Source organism: Hemicordylus capensis, chromosome 2 (assembly GCF_027244095.1).
Source record: "Hemicordylus capensis ecotype Gifberg chromosome 2, rHemCap1.1.pri, whole genome shotgun sequence".
In the NCBI taxonomy this organism is placed as follows: Eukaryota; Metazoa; Chordata; class Lepidosauria; order Squamata; family Cordylidae; genus Hemicordylus; species Hemicordylus capensis.
This window is the reverse complement of record NC_069658.1, coordinates 234,356,529-234,377,317: the sequence shown is the minus strand read 5'-3', so window position 1 is coordinate 234,377,317 and position 20,789 is coordinate 234,356,529. Positions and strand designations below refer to the sequence as shown.

Below are 20,789 nucleotides of genomic sequence, written 5' to 3'. Positions count from 1 at the left end.
ATGGACCTGAGGTTCTGCATTACATGTGAATGTAGCCACTGCATCAAACAAACAGTTGGCCAATCTTACTCAGGTCTCTTTACTCTGATCCTCAGACATTCAGAAGATGGTTTTTAAGAGAATGTTGCCAGAGATTGAAACTGGGGTTTTCTGCATGAAATACATCTACTCTACCAGTGACCCTTTACCTCCCTATCTCTGTCCATTTGAATGTATCCGTGTACTGGCTTGGGGGTGGAGTCTAGTTTTGTTTGTCTCCTCTTCACTTGCCATCCTGAATTCAAATTGAGAGGTTCTCCCTCTCTTTGCATGAGAGATTGTTAGTCTATTGATTGTTTTCTTACCCCATGTTTTAGTTAGTAATTAATATCAGACTCGTGTTCCTCAGTTCAAGTGGCTTCCTGTACAATTACAAGGATAAGTAATGACTCTGCAATATAACCATTGTCCGTCCCTAATATATTGATCATGATCAACATGTCTAATGATTGGATATAGGTTTTCTCACCATAGACACGTCTTTCACAGAATCTAAAAGAACACACTACTGTTGGGGAGTTATAGTAGATGTTATTGCGGTCCAAGTCAGTCTGGATTTTGTTTTGTTTAGATGCAGACCATTGCAATAAATGTCCTGAAGACCAGCATTCCAACAAAGACCAAAATCAATGTCTCCCCAAGTTGATAAGCTACCTGGCTCACGAAGAAACTTTGGGGATCAGCCTCACTTCCATTGCTCTCTTCTTGTCTCTAAATGGAGCTTTGATGTTGGGAGTCTTTATTAAATATCACAAGTCTCCAGTGGTCAAAGCCAACAACCGAGACCTCTCCTACATTCTCCTCGTCTCCCTCCTCCTTTCTTTCTTGTCATCCTTTCTGTTCATTGGCCAGCCTGGGAGAGTAACCTGCCTTCTCCAACAAACAACCTTCAGCATCATCTTCTCGGTCGCTGTCTCTTCTTTGTTGGCCAAAACCATCACTGTGGTGGTGGCATTCATGGCCACAAAGCCAGGGAACAGGATGAGGGGATGGCTGGGAAAGAGTTTGGGCAACTCCATTGTTCTTTCTTGTTCTGGTATTCAAGTTGGCATCTGTGCCATCTGGTTGGGAATCTCTCCACCCTTCCCAGACTCCGACATGCACTCCCAACCTGGACACATCATCCTGCAGTGCAATGAAGGCTCAGTGGCCATGTTTTATACTGCCCTTGGCTACATGGGCTTCCTAGCTGCCATCTGTTTCATGGTGGCTTTCCTAGCCAGGAAGCTGCCTGGGGCATTCAACGAAGCCAAGTTGATCACCTTCAGCATGTTGGTCTTTTGCAGTGTTTGGGTGTCCTTTGTGCCTGCCTATCTGAGCACAAAGGGGAAACACATGGTGGCTGTGCAGGTCTTCTCCATCTTGGCCTCCAGTGCTGGATTACTGGGCTGCATTTTTATTCCCAAATGCTACATTATCATGTTGAGACCTGATCTGAATACAAAGGAGTACATCATGATGAAAAGTAAAGCTGGTACCTGATCTTTAGTATATCATTCTTGTTGGAAATTCTCTGTGGTGAGAGAATCCCTTTCTCATTATAGCAGAGTGCACAGAGGTACAACACAGCGTATTTAGTTAGGCATGTGTGTATGCTGAGAGTAAAGTAACTTGGAGCCAATTCATAGTTTCAAATGAATATAAAAGGCATTTATTAAGGAACTCCATTCTAGATAGGAAAGTGAGGAGTTAGGATCTCTAATGTATCTATCTAGCTGGAAGCAGATGGCTTCTGCATCTTCTCTGGACATATGGTGCAGGGAGAGAGGCTTGCCATGTTGCAAGGTAGAAGGGCAGGTAGGGAAGGAAGAGAGAGAGAGGAAGTTGATCCCTAAAAGTAGCAATCTACATATCAAAGGGATAGCATCAGAGCAGTGGAGAAGTGATGAGCAATGTCTTGACCTTCTAGCCCTCTGACTTACTAGTCTCTCCTCCACTGTCTGAGACAAAGAGACAGCACAAAGTCCTTTAACTTTCAACAATTCTTGCCAGAGGTAGGAAGATGTCCACCACTTCCTGAATGATAAAAACATACTTCTACATGTCTTAGCAGTGAATGTTCTGAGCTGGGATGAGAACAGAATTCTCTTCCCTTCACACATGGAGATATTCATGGAGAAATATGTGCACAATATCACTGGTTGCTAGTTGTAGCACTATGATGGCTTACAATGTTCTGTCACTGGATTCCACATCAGGGAAAAGCCATTTGAATGTTCAAGCTGTGAAAAGAGCTTCAGTCAGAGTCTCTCCCTTTCTAGATAAGGAGAAACCATATAAATGTTTGGAGTGTGGTAAGAGCTTTAGCATAATCACAACTATTGATTACTGTAGAGGAGGGACCATGGATGTCCCCTCCTCCCAATTCCCTCATCTGTAGGATCTTTATTTTATAGCTTCTGTCATCTCCAGCGTGCCCCACAGCCACCACATTTCCACTTAAATAAACCTTTCTCCTTTAGCAGATGGTTAAAGGCTTTAGGCATGTCAGAACAAAAACGAAGAGAGTTCTTTAAAAGAATAATGCTTGTTTATTAAAATATTAGATTTGCTTAGATCACTCATGAAATTAATAAATGTTTTTCAAAGCAAATAATGTTTCCTCTTTGGAGATGTGTAGCAACTAAAGGCAAAGATTAGCCAATAGGAAGCTGCCTTATACCAAGTCAGAGCAGCAGCTCGCCAAGTTTTCAGCAAGGGTTTCTTTCCCAGCCCTACCTGCCAGGAAGCCAGGGATTTGAACTACCACTTTCTATGGTAGGAAGCAGATGTTCTACCACTGAGTTACAGCCCCATCAGATCACCATCCCAAAATAAGGTCAGATGATCCCTAGCTTCTCCCCAGTGGAACTCACACCTGCTATTGTATGGTGCAATACTACACCTACAAATCCTGGAAATGCTCCCTCCTTTACTAGTGCTCAGGGCCCATTCTGACCCCTAGCAGTTGAAATGGATCCTTCCTGCCTTGGAATTCCACATGGCTTTTTGGCCACGTATAGCAGATTACAAGCCTTTGTCTCAGAGTAGGCGCACGTGGGGGAAGAAAACTGCTGAATCATCCCCCCAGCTTTCTGAGCAAGGCTTCTCTCCAAACTCTCCTGTAATCTTGGTAGGTTCTAAGGCTGCCACCACCACCCACTTATTGACAGAGCTTAAATACCCCCTGGGCTTCAGTGGGATTCCCAGGGAAAACTCTCTTTGTGTTGCTATTGGAAAAGTATACAAAAATCTTCCATGTTCCAGGCTGCACGTGTTGCGAAAACTGGTAACTGCTGACCCAGGCTGAGGCATGTTTACACTAGAGAGAAACTCTTTTCAGTCCCCCCTTTGCTGAGTCTAAAATCCACTCAGAAAGGCTTTTTAAAATTGCAAGGAACAAAAAGGTGGGGGGGGAGCTTTATTTACATGTTACAGACTGCTTCAGTCTGAGGCTCTCTCAACTTTTAGTTAAAGGTAAAAATATTTGGTGGTTACAAGAATCCTTCAAAAAGCACCCCAGATGATATTGGGATGGCACACTTTAAAAATCGTGCTTACCCAGTTGCAAAGAACATGGATGCAGGAAAATACAAATGCACCTTTAAAAGCTTACAGATAAACCATCATAGAACAGTATTGGGGATATACAAAGCACACAAAAGAAAACTGAAAGTCTAACGCACAGTCTGACTAAACAAAAATCCTGGATGAGAATTCAAGCTTCCTGCCTTTCTGGCTTCCCAAGGACTTGCTGAAGCGACATTCTCCTGAACCTCCTTGCCACAAGTCCTGCTATTAGGGGTGTGCAAATAGATTTTGTTCCACAGTTCGGGGTAAAGCCAAACTGGACCAAACCCCCCCCCCCCCCCCGCCGCCTTTTTGGTTGGGTTGCGCGTTTTGCATTTTTTCTGTTTCAATTTGTACCAAATCCGAATCAACCCCATTTTGTATTTTGTCTGAAATTAAGCCTTCCAAATCATCCCAGGGTTTGTTTTTTAATCTGAATTAATCCAAATCGGAATCTGAATTAATTCAGATTTTAAAAATGGGTCACATGGTCAAATGAGTGGGTGGAGGTTATACTGCCCAATGAGTGGAAGCTACCACAAAAATTTCAAAGAAATTGGGCAAACTGCTGATTTTTGGTGAATTTTTTAATTTTGCACGTCTTTCAGATTTCCCCCATAGTGTATGATGGAGGAAAAGTATAGTTTCATGCTGTGGGGGCGGGGGCCCCAGAGTGGATTGTGGTTGGTGGTAGTGCCACCAAGATACAAGGAAGCTACCACAATTTTTTCAGAGGAATTAATGAAATTACACGTCTTTCAGATTTTCCTTGTAGAGTATAATGGAGGTTCCTGCAGTCTCATAACTCCACTTGAGGGGCACTGGGGTTGCCCAGAGCAAGTGGTGGTGTAGTGCACATAGGGTGCCAAGCACCCACATGGGTTGCCAACCCATGAAGTACAGAGTTTTGTTGTTCTAGAGGTGTTCTGAGAGTAGATTCTCTAGTAGCATATGAGAGTGGATTCATGGTTTTTCATTAAAAATCTCATTTGCTACCAGAGAATCTAAACTCAACACCTCAGAAACAACAAAGCCCAGTACCCCAATGGGTTAGCAATCCAGGGGTGTGGTTGGCACCCTCTGTGCACTACACTACCGCTCACTTCGGGCCATCCCAGTGCCCCCCAGGTGGAGTTATGGGGCTGCTGAAACCTCCATTATTCCCTATGGGGGGAAAATCCTGTAAAAATTCCTGTTAAAAAAAAATCCTGTAAAAACCTCAAAAATTCCTATGCAATCAGTCCTTTGCCCTATTTGGAATCTGGGTGCACCACCCTTGGGGCACTGCCACACAACCCACTGTTTTGCCCCTGAAGCCCCACATAAACAAGTTGAAAGAGTGAAGAGAATGATGAACAACAATGACACAATTTTTTGGCACAGTTATTTGAGAATTTTGCAGTGGGTGTGAGCCTGCCCCTGTGCACACTAGCACAGCAGGACAAGCCATTTGTGGATTCAAGCAATCTTTCAATAAAAACACTCCCTCCCCATGGAACAGTGACCACAGGTAGGGATGTGCAAACCGGTTCATGGGTTCATGGTTCGTGGTTTTGGTTCGGGGGGGGTTCGATGACTCTAGGTCGAACCGAACCCCCCTGCTATTTGTCAAAAACTGGACCGAACCACCCCCGATGTTCGCGAACCACCCCCCGAACCAAAAATTAAAAAAAGGTTTTTAATTTTTTTGTTTTTACCTTGTACTCCCCTCGGGGGAGTTCCTGGAGGCAGCGGGGGGTCTGCAGAGGTTCCCCCTCCCTGCCGCCGGCTTTACTTATGCCCCCCTCTGACCAGCTTGCCCACTATTCAGCCGCTTTTCAGCCTTCTTCTGGCAGCAGGGCGGGCTGCAGGCACCCATTTTGGGCACGCCTGCATGATTGGGCTGAGGCTCTGCAGTCTGCATGGCCTGGAATGGATGGCTAGGAACAGGCCCCAGGAGCGCATTTGAGAGCAGACTGTAGTAGAGTTTCCTTTGGTGTCTAGGGAAACCTGTTCTTTAAAACTCGTTTTTAAAACTTTAAAACTCATGATAACTCGTTCTTTAAAATCAGGAGGTGAAGGTTTGGGAAGGGGTGAGGAGGAAGGCGTGAGGGTCCTGGACAGCAAAACAGTGTTTCCCTTGCCGCTGGAGCCCCAATTACAACTGCAAGGCTGATTTCAGTTCCAGCCCTACCCACACTTACTTAGGAGTAGCCCTGTTCGAACTCATGATTTTCGTCCAAGTAAATATCCATTGGTTTGGATTGCATGATGTCTTCCCCTTCCCTCCTAAGAATATACACTTTTCGTTTTTTTAAAAAGGTTATCATAAACGTGATTTCTTTTAATGTGCTGGACAGAAAGATTAAGTCAGATTTCAGAAGGGGTCAGAACTTTCTTTTTCTTCATTGATCACCTTTTCCCTGGCTAACCCTTTCCAACTAGAAGCGGAGGCTAAAGCTAAAGGAAATTAGAATGCAGAGGAATTAGGGACAGGGAGAGATGTCAAATTGTCGGGCGGGGTGTGTGGGGGTGGGGGGGACTCCAAATCTTTGTTTAATTTCAGGTAGAAATCTTGTTTTGTTTGTTTCTAAAATACTCCAAATGGAGTTGCCAATTATTTCACTAATTCACTCAAAAGCAAATTAGTCTGGAATAACGGGAAGAAGAATTTCTAGATGGACAGGTCCACATACACACACACACAGAGATAAACCTGGCTGGTAATAATAAATCAACAATCCTTGAAACCGGCGAGCAAAGGAGGAAAGCATAAAAGGTGGCACCGCTCTCTGGAGCGCAAAGAAGACACAGCCCAAGAGAAAAGCTGTAGCGCACACACATTCTGGGGCTTGTCAGGACCGAGTCTCGTCCCGAGACTGGATTCTCAGAGCAGATTCCCCAATCCAGAAAACCTAATGTGGATATGAGCAAGAAAGGGAAAAGGACAGAAAGCACAGGTGTCACCCTTCCATCTAGGACAGTGTTGCACCTTTGGGTTATTATTCCCGCGTTAGCGGGAAAGGAGGTGGGATGAGGATGAGGTAAAGCCACTGCAGAAGAATAGCCCAGAGGGAGTGGGTGGCATGGGTCCTGTCCCGCTTCCATCTCAGTAACATTTCCCAGCCCAGGGTGGATGTTCTGGGCACATTCAGTGCCTATGGTTCCAGCAAAAGTGCCCTCCCTCCCCAACTCTGGACCTCCATGCACAAGGGCTGCAGGAAATTCTGGTGAAGCAGGTGCGTGAGTTTTAAAGTTTTAAAAACGAGTTTTAAAGAATGAGTTTCCCTAGACAACCAAAGGAAACTCTACTACAGTCTGCTCTCAAATGCGCTCCTGGGGCTTGTTCCTAGCAATCCATTCCGGGCCATGCAGACTGCAGAGCCTCAGCCCAATCACGCAATAGCTCTTCAAAAGAGCCCTGAACAAGTCAAGAGATTCTTTCTAAACCTTTGGAAAGGAAATCCTGTGTAATTTCAGAACTTTCCTAACCAGCTTCTCAGAAAGCTTGTACCCAGACCCCAGCCCAAGAAGACACAGAGACATTTTTTAATGGGAGAAACGGGCCACGCTTTATTAATATAACAACCTTTGTGGCGGACTGGAAACAAGGTGATTAATCACCAACATAAAAACAGTGCGGGCACCTAGGCGTGGGCTAGGATTCAAAACGTCCTACCCATCGCCTGCAAGGGCGACACACCCTGGCTCAGGAAAGAGGCAGGTAGCTCCCGCCCAATTCCTTCAAAGCCAACCACCCCTTTTAGAAGAGGGGATCTGGACAGCTTCAGATCTTTACCTCCCCGGACCGCACAGCCCAAAGGTAGGTGAAGTCCTGAAGCAGGTTTCTTGGCAATGTAATTCTTCCCGTGCCGCACAGGCCACAAGGAAGCAATTGACCAATCCACCTTAAAATGTCCAAGGGTGCTCACCGAAATCTAGACCTCCTTACCCACAGCCCGCACTGTTACCGCCAACGTGGCCAACCTAGAACCTAACTACCAACTGACTGCAGAACAGAGTAGGCGAAAAAAACCCCAACAACAGCCAATAAGTTGAGAGCAAAAAATTCCTACTCGGCCCATAGGCGACCAGTCACTAGACCCGCTCTGCAACAGGGAGGGAGGGAGGGGGAAACAAACAGCCGACTGAGAGGCCAGAGCGGGGAAACGCTCGGCCTCTCAGCAAGCCCCGCCCACCACGAGCCAGCCAACCAATCAGGCTCCTTCTTGGGCTCGTGAGTCCCGGGCTGGGACAAACACCCTCCCACTTGCACGAGGCAAGGGGAGGGGGATTGTACCCAGACCCCAGCCCAAGAAGACACAGAGACATTTTTTAATGGGAGAAACGGGCCACGCTTTATTAATATAACAACCTTTGTGGCGGACTGGAAACAAGGTGATTAATCACCAACATAAAAACAGTGCGGGCACCTAGGCGTGGGCTAGGATTCAAAACGTCCTACCCATCGCCTGCAAGGGCGACACACCCTGGCTCAGGAAAGAGGCAGGTAGCTCCCGCCCAATTCCTTCAAAGCCAACCACCCCTTTTAGAAGAGGGGATCTGGACAGCTTCAGATCTTTACCTCCCCGGACCGCACAGCCCAAAGGTAGGTGAAGTCCTGAAGCAGGTTTCTTGGCAATGTAATTCTTCCCGTGCCGCACAGGCCACAAGGAAGCAATTGACCAATCCACCTTAAAATGTCCAAGGGTGCTCACCGAAATCTAGACCTCCTTACCCACAGCCCGCACTGTTACCGCCATCCAGGAAGGTTAGCCCTCGCTTGACCTTCCTGCCCCACCCCCTCCAAACCTTCAGCAATCACTTCCCGGATATTATGCAGATACAAATCACAACCTTTCTCAGACAGGTGGACCCCGTCAGGGCGGAATAACTCGGGAAAGCGAGCAGCTATATCTGGCTGCCGCACCACAGACCCCCCGGCCGCCAAAACCAATTTACCTATTGCGGCTGAAATCTTCCTGCGTGCCTTTTCCAAGCTAAGGCAAGAATGAGCACCCCGCCACACCCTGCGCTGGAGCCAATTAACCCATATTATGCGCACGCCAGGCATCCAGCTGTGCAAAATAGACAAATCCGAGGAGGCTTGCTGAAGGATGGCGAGGCCAGGCCGCCGGCCCAAATCATTCTCCCCTAAATGAAGAACCAGAATGTCGGGAATGGGAAACCTATCTAAATGCTCCCTCAATGCTGGAAGCAACTGATTCCAGAGCATGCCCCTCATGCCCAACCAATAAACTGAAGCCTTGCTTCCTAAACCCAACTGGGATCCCCAGCGGGTGGTGCTGGCCCGCTTGAAAGCCCAGAAGACCAACGAATGGCCACACATCAGGACTCGGACCGGGACCGCCGCCCCGCCAGCACCTGCCAAAAGAAAGCAACAGGTCAGTAGAGCCCACACCTGTCCGCTGTCAGCGCACATAACGTCTGACCGCCACGGACCTCCAATGTCCAATCCTCTGAACTTCGACCTCCTGAAGCCCCATACGTGTAGCGGTGGTGGCCGCACCAATACGAAATGAATGTAGAGTAAGCCCCTGGAGCGCAACCCCCGCGGCCAACAGAGCCTTCCTCACCACCGCCAAGAATTGATACTGCGTCAGAGGAGTCTGATTGCTGTGGGTAAAAAGACATCCCCCCGAAAAGGGGCCCAGCCCAGCGTACTGCCTCAGGGCCACCACGGGGCATACATTGATATTCCCGGCCGCCGCGAGGCGAACCGTCTGGCCTCTGCCCCTCTGATCCGTCTTGGAGCGACGAAGGAGCAAACGCACCTCCCCGTCACCGAAAGATAAATCAGAATATTGCAAGCAGCGGTCCCTGGGGGAAGACCCGCTGCGGGGAAGCAACTCCCCTGGACGGAAGGCCCCAAAAAAGGCAACCAACAGTGCAGCCCTAAACAGCGACACCTCCCATGGGCCAGAGCAGCACCCCACTAGTTGGCCCAGCGTTGAAGCCACCAACTCCAGAGTAAAAGGGCGTCTGGGGTCCCTAGTCCTAGGCTCCCCCCTAGCCCAACCCTCCAACATGCGCCGCACCCGCGGGTCGGTGGAGGAATCACCAACCCCACGAACCTGGGCTTCAAAAGCTAACGCGGCAAGATAGCCCCCCAAAGTGGATACCGCACGCCCCGCCCTGTGGAGGAAGACCAAAAACTGCTGAAGTTGCTCTACAGGGACCGGCCACACCTCCGCCAAACCTTCAGTCTTTCGAAAAAGAGAGAAAGCCTCAAGCTTGGCTGTGTAGCTCACTCTGGTGCTAGGCGCCAGAGATGCCGCTATGGCCCGCTGTGCCTCCGCCTGCCAAGTTCCCACAGAAAAGCTGGCATGGGTTCCGGGTGAAGGGCGGCCTCGGGCGCTAACGCTCTGAACCTGTTTAACTGAAAACGAGACAAAGCGTCAGCTATGTCATTCCGGATACCCGGAACATGGCGGGACCGGAAAAGGATGTTAGCCCGCAGACGCTGCAATACCAATGCCCTAACCAAAACCATGACCCTCGGGGACTGGGAAGTCTGACTATTGACAATCTGGACAACTGCCAGATTGTCACACCAAAACACAACTGAGGAGTTGGCAAACTCAGCGGACCAAATATGCACGGCCACCACAATTGGAAAGAGCTCTAGGAAAGTCAGGTCCCGGGAAACCCCCTGCCTGAACCAGTCCTCGGGCCACCTGGCGGAACACCAACGTCCCCTGAAATAAACCCCGAAACCTATTCCACCTGCAGCGTCAGAGTGGACCTGCAGGTCGGTTTCCAGAAGTCTAACATCCCGCCAGAAAGACACCCCATTAAAATCAGTGAGAAATGCTTCCCAAAGAGCCAGGTCGGCCCGGGCACCCTCCGTAATTCGTACTCTGTGATGGGGAGCCCTAACGCCCACAGTCAGGTCACATAACCGGCGCAAAAAGGCCCGGCCCGGAGCCACCACTTTGCAGGCAAAATTGAGGTGACCCAAAACAACCTGGAGATCCCTAAGGGAGACCTTACGGGCGCGACCAAGGGACCTAACCATGTCCAATAAAACCCGCAGCTTGGCCTGAGGCAGCCTGGAGCAACCGGCAACAGTGTCCAACTCAATCCCCAAAAAGGCGAGGCACGTGACCGGCCCCTCCGTCTTATCCCGTGCCAAAGGGACACCTAGCCGGTCTGTTAGCTCCATGAAGGAGCGAAGTAAATGGTGGCACTCCCTCAAATTCCCCCTGCCTGTAAAAAGAAAATCATCTAAATAATGAGCCGTGTAGGGAAGACCCGCCTGGCGCCTAACTGCCCACTCCAAAAAGGAGCTGAATGTTTCGAATGCTGCGCAGGAAATCGAGCAGCCCATAGGCAAAGCCCTATCAAAATAAAATTGGCCAGCAAATGCAAAGCCCAGCAGCTCGAAGTCATTTGGATGTACTGGCAACAGGCGAAAGGCGGATTCAATATCACACTTCGCCAAAAGGGCCCCGGGGCCCCTACCCCTGACCACTTCCACGGCCTCATCAAATGAGGTATAACGTACAGAGCATAAGCTATCAGGGATGCCATCATTTACTGAGGACCCCCTGGGATGAGAAAGGTGGTGAATCAACCTAAATTCACCAGGAACCTTTTTAGGGATCACCCCTAATGGGGAGACCCTAAGGCTGGGGAAGGGGAGACTGGCAAAAGGCCCCATCACCCTGCCCGCAGCCACCTCCTTACCAATTTTCCTAACAACGACTTCCTCCTTACCAACCACTGATCTCAGATTGCGAGAACTGCCTAATCCCCTACGGGCCGAAGAGGGAATTCTGAAACCATCCCGGAAGCCACATAACAAATAAGAAGCTGCTGACTGGTCAGGATAGTCCAGCAACAGCTGCTCAAGCACCTTCACCTTGATAGGGCTAGGACCCTTTATTCGGAGCGGGTGGAGGAGGGCCACCCTTTTTACTGCTCCCCTGCCTATACTTAGCCCCGGAACCCCCAAACTTGGCCCTGGGGCAGGAGGAACTGGGGTGCCTCGCCCCACAGACCCCGCAGGCATGCTTAAACCGACAAGGGGAACGGGAGCACTTGCCATTGGAGTTAAACTCCCAGCAAACAAGGTGGGGTTGAACCCACTGTTGCCCAGGACTCCCTGAGGGCAAAACCCCCGATGGTTTAGAAAGCAAATGCCCACTGTCAGACCTATCTCCCTCTATGGGCCGGGCTGGAGACATAGTAACCAGCCACAACTCCTGCAACGGAGCATCCCAGGGCAATGTGGGGTCAAGGGCAGCCCTCATTCTAAAACTCTCATCGTACCGTACCCAGGAAGATCCAGCAAAGTCGGAGACCGCCCTGTGAATTATATCCATGTATTTTAACAGGGCAGGGCCCCTTGCGGGCTGGGCTTGGACAATAACCCCCATATAAATCGTGAAGCCAGAAAGCCAATTATTCCAAGTCTTTTCGACCGGCTTTCTCTTGGTGGCTTCGTGCTCCTTACAAGATTCCCCCTCTTTATGCTTAACCTCAGGTTCCCTGAACAACAAGCTAAAAATGTCCACATATTCACCCTTAAGGATTTTTTCTTTTGTAGAAGGGAGTAAGTGATCCCCTAACGGGAGGCCCATGCTACCATAGGGCGCATGCTGAGGTGACGGCAGAATCCCCATCGGATAATAACCCGCCTGCACCCCCGTGGCAGATCCAGCAGAGGAGGCCACCCCCGGGAGTGGGAGCGACCCGCTGGAGGGCCGGTTGCCCAACCAGACCTGCTCCGCAGCGCCTTGTAAGCCTGCAATAACTCCAGGAAAAACCGGCGGGGAACCCGCCACCCAAGGTTGTGTATATGGGGGCCAGTAAGAAGCTGGGCCCCATCCACCCATGGCAGGCATCGGCCAGGGACAAAGCCACTGGCCGGTGACGCCGGGCGGTGTAGGTGCTGCTGGCTCACCCTGGGCCAAAGGAGTAGCCGTATCCACTGGAGGCTGAACAACTGGTGCCGCAGGCGGAGGTAGCAATGGTGAAGGCGACTCCGGAACTGGAGACTCAGGTTCAGGAAGCGGTAACGCAGGAGCAGAAGGGCCCGGTCCAGCAGGGTTCAGCCCTTCTTCAAGCGCAGCCAGCCTACTAGAGAGAGAAGTTAGCAGCTGGCTTTTCACAGAACCCCTGGTCCTCCGAGGGACCTTAGGAGGAGGCACCCCCCACACACCTGAAGGACCCGCACCTTTGTCGGAGGGGGCTGCTTTTGCTTTCTCTAAAGCTTCCATCCTATTAATTAACCCCCGTATCAGAGTCATCTCCTCATCCTCCTCCTCCGAGGAGGACTGCGGGGGAGCAGGCCTCTTGGGCTGCTTAACAGGGCGCCCCCCTTTCTTGCCCTTGGCCTTCCCCGGCATACTGCCTCCAAATAGTGGGATTCCAAAAGGGGTTGGAGGAAAAAAGCGCCAACCACGCACAGAATGAAGGTAGCAAGGATATAGAACAAAAGCCAAGCCCTTGTCCTGAATCAAAAACAATACTCAATCCTATCCAGGAAAGCACCAGAGCCCCCCACCCAAGGAGAAGGCTTGAAAAGGCCTTTTGACTCTCAACCAGGCCAGGCCCACCAGGGCACTGATGAGCACAAACACCCACCTGCTACCCACCAAACAAATAAAAGAATGTTGGCATCAAAAGTAGTGCTCCAGGGAACGGAAAAGGGGCCGCTGCCCAGCCACCCAGGCTGATGGAAACCCCCCAAATACCCCACAAACCAAAAGGGCAAACGCCCAGAAGGAGAACCACGCCCAGGAAGCCGAGTGCCGACGCCGCGCTGAAGAGGCCCAAAGACGCTGCTGCTGCAGCTGCAACCCAGCCGGGAGCAGTCCCGGGAGTAACCCCCTACCAGCGGGGCCACCGCTGACACTATGGCCCCCTCGACGGAACGCCGCCGAATGCTGCCTCGCCCGCTTGTCGGGTGCACCCCCCCAACTAAGGCCTTCGAGGAAGGAGCTCCCGGACCGAGCTCCTTCCTGATCGGAAACAAACAGCCGACTGAGAGGCCAGAGCGGGGAAACGCTCGGCCTCTCAGCAAGCCCCGCCCACCACGAGCCAGCCAACCAATCAGGCTCCTTCTTGGGCTCGTGAGTCCCGGGCTGGGACAAACACCCTCCCACTTGCACGAGGCAAGGGGAGGGGGATTCTCTACACAATTTATACCATGGCTTTTAGCAAGAGCTTTGGAATTGCATTGAGCTCCCAAAGATATTTGGGTATTTCTGTCTCAAAAGGCTGTCTTCCAAATCCCTTTGCAAGGTCAGTTGCATTTCAATCACACTGAATACAACACATACTTAACTAAACCATTCAAGCTCAAAACCTTTTTGCGTATTTTATCTTCTGATAATCACTCAGTGCCTCAGCTGGAGTGGAGAGAGTCAGAGAAATCAATTTCAATTGCAATGCTTTTCCAAAGAACAAAGCATTCTCTCCGAAACACAGTCATTTCGATTTGGAAACAAAAATCTCTATTTTTTAATTCTTGATTTTGTTTTGGTTACAAAACCTCCGAAATTGCCATTTCCGAGCACAAAACATTTTGTACCCGAATCGAAATGCACAAGCCTACTGTTTGGGGCACCTCTAACACCTAATTCCTTCTGCCTGTTATGGTGCAGGAATTGACGTATTTCTGAAACCCTGTGAACTGGTGTTGTGACCCAGAATCTTGCCCTGCCATCACTGCTGGTTCAAGTATTTCTCAGGTTAAGTTCAAACAGGTAGTTTCTGCTCAACAGGATACAAATTCAGAGATCAACGGGTTTTATATGCCAATCATTACTACAGAAATCACTTCAGAAAGAAATCAGCTGGCAGGAGTTGATTTGCCTTCAGAAATCAGCTGCATTTCAAGATGAGCCTCATTCAGAGCTTAATATAAAATCACCCATCTGTAGCCATGTACAGCGGGGTGAAGAGAGAGGAAGTCCAGCCCATGACACATCAATCAGAGGTCTGCCCTGCTGCTCACACTCATAGCGAGGCTTGAGTGCAGAGGAAGAGCCCAATGTGTGATGGGAGGCCGTGATTGGATTGATCCAGTCTTGCAATCAAGGAAGCACCTGCCATCATGGGTGGGGTTCTTCCATCTTCAGACAAGCCCCACTGTATGAGTGAGCAGCGGGGCACGCTGCTGACTGACACAGTGGGGGTGGGTGGGAGGGACGTCCTCCCCCTCACGGCTACTGTGGGGTGAATTTATAGTGTCTCAAAGAGGCTATTGTGTTTTTCCTTTCCTAGCACCACCCTAGAATGCAGGAAAGAAAGAAACATGATGACTTTGTGTCCTTTTTCTGGTGTATTAACAAAGAAAAAATGGCTGTAACCGATATTTACAGGGCATGGCCATTTTTGTCCTACTTATGCACCAGGAAAACTTCTCAGCGTGAGCAGCAGGGCACGCTGCTGATTGACACAGCGGGGGTGGGACGTCCTCCCTCTCATGGCTGCTGTGGGGTGATTTTGTTTGTTTGTTTGTTTGTTTGTTTGTTTGATTGATTGATTGATTGATTGATTTCTATACCGCCCTTCCAAAAATGGCTCAGGGTGGTTTACACAGAGAAATAATAAATAAATAAGATGGATCCCTGACCCCAAAGGCCTCATAATCTAAAAAGAAACATAAGAGAGACACCAGCAAGAGTTACTGGTGATACTGTGCTGGGGGAGGATAGTGTGTCAAGGAGGCCATTCTGTTTTTCCTTTCCACTACCCTAGAATGCAGGAAAGGAAGCAACGTCATGACTTTGTTACCTTTTTCTGGTGTTTTACTGAGGAAAAACTGGTTGTATTACGGATGAAAAAATGGCTGTATCCTAAAGTTAGAGGGCATGGCCATTTTTGTCCTACTTATGCCCTAGGAAAACTACTCAGCATCATGACATTGCTTCCTTTCCTGGTGCATAATTAGGCGATACCAGGAAATGAAAGTGGTATTTTGAAACGCCATCACTGTGACTGCCAGAAGTAACTGATTTCTTCAAAGAAACCAGTTCCACAGTATAGGTAAACTTCTCTCGCCTCCATCCCGATGCATCAAGTCAATTATATATCTCTCTCTTGCAGAGAGGTAAAGAGGTTTTGGGCCATGATTTATGATGAACTTAAAAAGATTTTTAAATGTGCATTTCATAAAAGACCTGAATCCTTTCTGTTGGGCATAATTAATGAAGAAATCTCAAAAGAAAATAGAAATTTATTCCTATATCTTACGACGGCAGCTAGAATGGTTCTTGCTCAGAAATGGAGATCTGCGGAAATTCCAGCAAAAGAAGAATGGCTGATAAAGGCATGTGAATATGCAGAAATGGCAAAACCTACTGTATTAGTAAGAGATAGTCATATAGAAAACGTCGTACAAGACTGGGAACTATTCTTGTGGTATATGAAAAACAATGTGAATTTGGATTTATTAACGGGGGTTGAAATGTAAAAATAACAGTTGGGGAATTTGTTATAGTAATGAAACTAATAGATTACTATGGTGATGAAAACAAGGATTAGGACATAATAACCAGATATATAAATACAAAGAAAATATTTACATGAGAGCAAATATGGATGTTGTAGGATAACTGTGCTGAAAGATGGCTCTTAGTAATGGTGGCTGACATCCTGACTAACAGGGCGCCTGCGGAAGGACGCCTCCTGAGTGCAAGGACATTGCGAAATCCACAAAGTCTGGCACTTCCATTCCAGACAAATGGTGCACTACTGCAATCATGCTTGCACTTGTCAAACAGTTGCACAACTTGCAGCACACACCTCACCTACATTAAAGGGAACTGTTCCACAAGAGCACTGTCATGCAAGAGAGCAGTTCGGCAACCCCTTATTTTTAGCACGATGATGCAATCTTCTTGGACTAGTCTAACCTTTGCTCTTTGTTACTCACTATTTAGGCTGATGTTGTAGTTTTTAAGAACAGCTTGCTCTAAGCTTACCACCCCCACCCCCTGTTTGCTGACCCATATCTGTGTCCGACACCACATGAGTGAGTTATTGTAAACATGTTTTCTTTGTATCTGCACCTACGGCTTTAGTCACAGAAAGAGCCTTCCAAGTTGCCGGAGGCCATACTTTCTTCCCTATATAATTATCAAAATCATAGTCATTTCTTCTTCTCCTTTCTGAAGCTCAAGACATCCCCCCCTCCAGAGATCACCCTTTAAACAACTAATATTAATGCCAGGTTTGAGAGCAACATGATGTGATGTCCCTCACCGAACCTGAGGAGGTCCGTGCATAAAAACCTCTGTGCCCCTGAGATCTAGGGCAGGCAGGAAATATGCCAGTGTGAAGTTTAATATCACCCCCTTCAGATCTGAAGCCCTGACTGGGCCCTATAGGTACTCATAAATCCATTGCAGCTTGAGTCTTGCAAGAGGTTTTTGGCTTCTGCTAACTGGCTGGCTGAGGAGCTGAGAGGAGACACCAGGCAGGCGACTGCAGAAGGCAGACAGAATGGTCCTCATGCTGCTGTGGTTCCTACTTCTATTGCTGCCTGATGCACACCATGAGATGCCAAAGGCAAAATGCTCCCTGAATTTGATAAAGGACCCAAATGAGCCATGGAATTTTTACAGACCAGGAGACCAACTCATCAGTGGGGTCCTTTCTGCAACTTCTGTTCGGTTTCAACCTACTCTCTTTAACGAATCTCCTTTTATCCGGCTTCATGGGTAAGTTATTATCACTACTATGTGTTTTTTATTTAAAAAATTAATTTTTTTACTGGTTTAATTATACAGGGCTGCAGAGCAGAGAAATAGTGCTTTGTGAGGGATTAATGGCATCAGAGCAAGTGTTAATAACAAAAAGCAGAACAAAAAGAGACCAATACAAACATACAAAGAAGAAAAAGTCAGTATACAGTATACAGTCTTCAACAAGAGATGTAAAGAGCTTATAAATGACTTTCTGACAGGTCATACTGATAGAGACCATTACGTGATCTTGTTTTTCCAGACCATTAAGATTAGATTGTTCTATTTTTATGCCACTTTTCAACAACAACAAAGTTTTGAAGGAAGTTTACATAGGAAAAGAAATAATCTGGAGCTTTTACAGACAGGGCTGGAAGAGAATATGTGCATTCGGAAGAGAATATGTGCATTCACACACCAGCCAAACTTACCCCAAAGTCCATTGGAGATCCTTGGAAGCACCCCACACACAATCGGGCTTTGTCTTCTGAATTCTAACTAATCTCGTGTATTTCCATGTTTTTAAAATGCTGGTTTTAAGGGGGTTTTTCTGGAAACGCCAGAGCAAATAGGGAGAGCCACTGATGTAGAATCATTATCATAAGAGGGATACACTCTTTTAGGAATGCAGATACAGGCTTTAGAAATCTCCCCACCATCACCACATTGGCTAGAAGGAAAACTCGGAGGCATGTGATGTGAACCTGCACCAAAAGAAAACCCGAGAGCAGAGGGGAGGGGCTACTTCCTTCTATGCCGCAAGTGTAATTCAATGTGGCTTGGCTCGACATTTACCCCGCAGCATGAAGCCATGTGCAAATTATTCCCTAGTGATGGTTTTGATGTGACACATGGGCCCAGAACCCAAGGACTTCCCCTTCCATAATATCCACCTTGGCTATGTTGACTCACGAAGCTAAGGCAAAGGGATAGTCCTTATGGTGACCTCCTAGTTTGCTCCACCGACGTAATGAGGGACCAGATTGCCTATAATTATTCTGCTTAAGAGATGGCAACTGTATTTATGTTTTGTTTAATATATTGTCAATATATTGTCAACCTGGGGCAGCGGCAGTCCATCTGGGCACATGATCCACGGTCCTTGGAGACAGTCCTCAGAGATGGTGTGCAGGGAAGGCAGGCTTCTGCCTTCCCACTCCCTGCTACCCACTTGCTGCCCTGCCCAGTCATGAGAACGACCTCACTGGGTGGGTAGGTGCTTCATTTCAGCAGCTAGTGTGGAGGGGCTGTGTTCACCCTTCTCCCTGGTGGCCCCTTGGAGTGAGGGAGATAATGAAGAAAATAAGGAAGGGTGGAGCTGGGGTGGGGGCTTCAGGAGTTGGGGGTCCCAGTTTCTTTGTACCCATCTGCTCAATTAGAGCTACACTCCTGTTTCACAGAATCAAAAGATAACATTTCCCTCACAATCAGATAATTCCTTTATTGTTGTGTTGTTGTTTACAAAGTCAGACAGGTGTTATTGACTGGTTTGTTTTATCCAGATATCGAGTCCTTCCCAAGGACCTGGGATAGCTGAATTTTATTATCAGTGTTGTTGCTTTTATTATTATAGATATTGTCGCAGAATATAGGCTGTTCCCAGTAATGTTGCTTTTTTGTAATTGGCTGATGGTGATCTCTGTGGCCCCTGTGGTGTTGAGGTGCTCTTCAAGTTGTTTTGGAATTGCACGGAGGGCGCCAATTACCACTGGGATTATTTGGGTCTTCTTCTGCCACAGCCTTTCAATTTCAATTTGTAGATCTTTGTATTATGTGATTTTTTTTCTATTTCTTTTTCTTCTATTCTGCTATCCCCTGGTATTGCTATGTCGATTATTTTGACTTGGGTTTTTTCCTCCTCGACCAGAGTTATATCTGGCGTATTGTGTGGCAGATGTTTGTCTGTTTGTAGTCGGAAGTCCCATAATATTTTTACATCTTCGTTTTCTACCACTTTTTCAATTTTATGGTCCCACCAATCTTTGGCTACAGGTAGCTTATATTTTTTGCAAATGTTCCATGGTATGATCCCTGCTAACTTGTCATGCCTTTGTTTGTAGTCAGTCTGTGCGATCTTTTTACAACAGCTGATTAGGTGGTCCACTATTTCTTTACAAAGGCAGGACTTGCTGTTTGTTGATTTTTTGACTTTTGCTCTTATTGCATTTGTTCTTAGTGCTTGTTCTTGTGCAGCCAGTATTAAACCCTCTGTTTCTTTCTTCAAGTTGCCATTCTTAAGCCACTGCCAGGTCTTGGTGATGTCTGATTTTCCAGTTATATTGTGCAAATATATTCTTCAGTGCCTCTTTTCTCCTCCTCTGCTGTTTGATGGACTTGAAGCATTCCTCTTCCACCTGAGCTGCGAGGGAGGTATAGCCTATCTACATCACTGCGGGGGTGCAGAGCATGATTGATGGTCATGATTTTCCTGGTCTTACGATCTAGCATCTCTAGCTCTGCCTGGGTCCAGTCTATTATTCCTGCAGTGTATCAAATAACAGGTATAGGCCAGGTGTTTATGGCTTGTATGGTGTTCCCACCATTGAGTTTGGACTTGAGGAATTTCTAACTCTCCTGATGTATTCACTTCCAATTTTTCTTTTAAATTCAATGTGTGCAATGTTATCAGCCTGGAGAATGCCCAAGTATTTGTAACGTTCTTTCTCTTCCAGGTTCTTGATGTTGCTTCCATTGGGCAGTTCTATTCCTTCTGTTTTTGTTATTTTCCCTCTGTTCATTATTAATGCAGCACACTTCTCTAGTCCAAACTCTATTGCTATATCGCTACTGAATATACGGATAGTGTTTAGCAATGATTCAATTTCTGACTGGGACTTTCCATACAACTTCAGATAGTCCATGTACAGCAGACGGTTGATTTGACTTGATGTTTTAGATGTTTGGTATCCGAGGCCTGTTTTGTTTAGTATTTGTGAAAGTGGAGTCATGGCGATTACAAACAACAGAGGGGATAGTGAGTCCCCTTGGAAAATGCCTCTTCTAATGCTAACCTGTCCAAGTGTCTCGCCATTGATTGTTAACTGTGTACTCCATATGCTCATTGCTTTTTAAATTAATATCTGAATGTTTTTGCTGACACCAGTTGTTTCTAAACAGTTTAGTATCCATATGTGAGGCAATGAGTAGAAGGCTTTTTTGTAGTCAATCCATGCAACACTTAGATTGGTTTTTCTTCTCTTGCAATTTTCTACAATCATTTTGTCAATCAGCAGCTGGTCTTTAGTGCCTCTAGTGTTCGGGCAATTTCCTTTCTGTTCAACTGGAAGCTGCTTATTAGTTAATAAGTGTTGCATTACTTCATCTGCTATTATTCCAGTAAATAATTTGAACATGGTTTGCAGGCAGGTTATCAGTCTATAATTACTTGGAACTGCACCTTTTGCTGGGTCTTTCATTATGAGATGCGTTGTTGTTGTTGTTGTTCAGTTTCTATACTGCCCTTCCAAAAATGGCTCAGGGCAGTTTACACAGACAAATAAT

The 20,789-nt window shown here is 47.5% G+C and overlaps 2 protein-coding genes across 2 annotated transcripts; one reads left to right on the top strand and one right to left on the bottom strand.

Annotated features, from left to right (window-relative positions):
• Window positions 1-765: 765 nt before the first annotated feature.
• LOC128343850 (vomeronasal type-2 receptor 26-like) lies at window positions 766-1,521 on the top strand. Its single transcript, XM_053293284.1, has one exon. It carries the CDS (start codon window positions 766-768, stop codon window positions 1,519-1,521), a length of 756 nt encoding a protein of 251 aa, XP_053149259.1.
• Window positions 1,522-7,112: 5,591 nt separating this feature from the next.
• LOC128343381 (uncharacterized) lies at window positions 7,113-13,513 on the bottom strand. The gene is made up of 2 exons (XM_053292365.1): window positions 12,497-13,513; window positions 7,113-8,952 (listed from the first exon to the last, which is right to left on the bottom strand). Exons 1-2 carry the CDS (start codon window positions 12,939-12,941, stop codon window positions 8,321-8,323), a joined length of 1,077 nt encoding a protein of 358 aa, XP_053148340.1. The 5' UTR covers window positions 12,942-13,513; the 3' UTR covers window positions 7,113-8,320.
• Window positions 13,514-20,789: the final 7,276 nt, after the last annotated feature.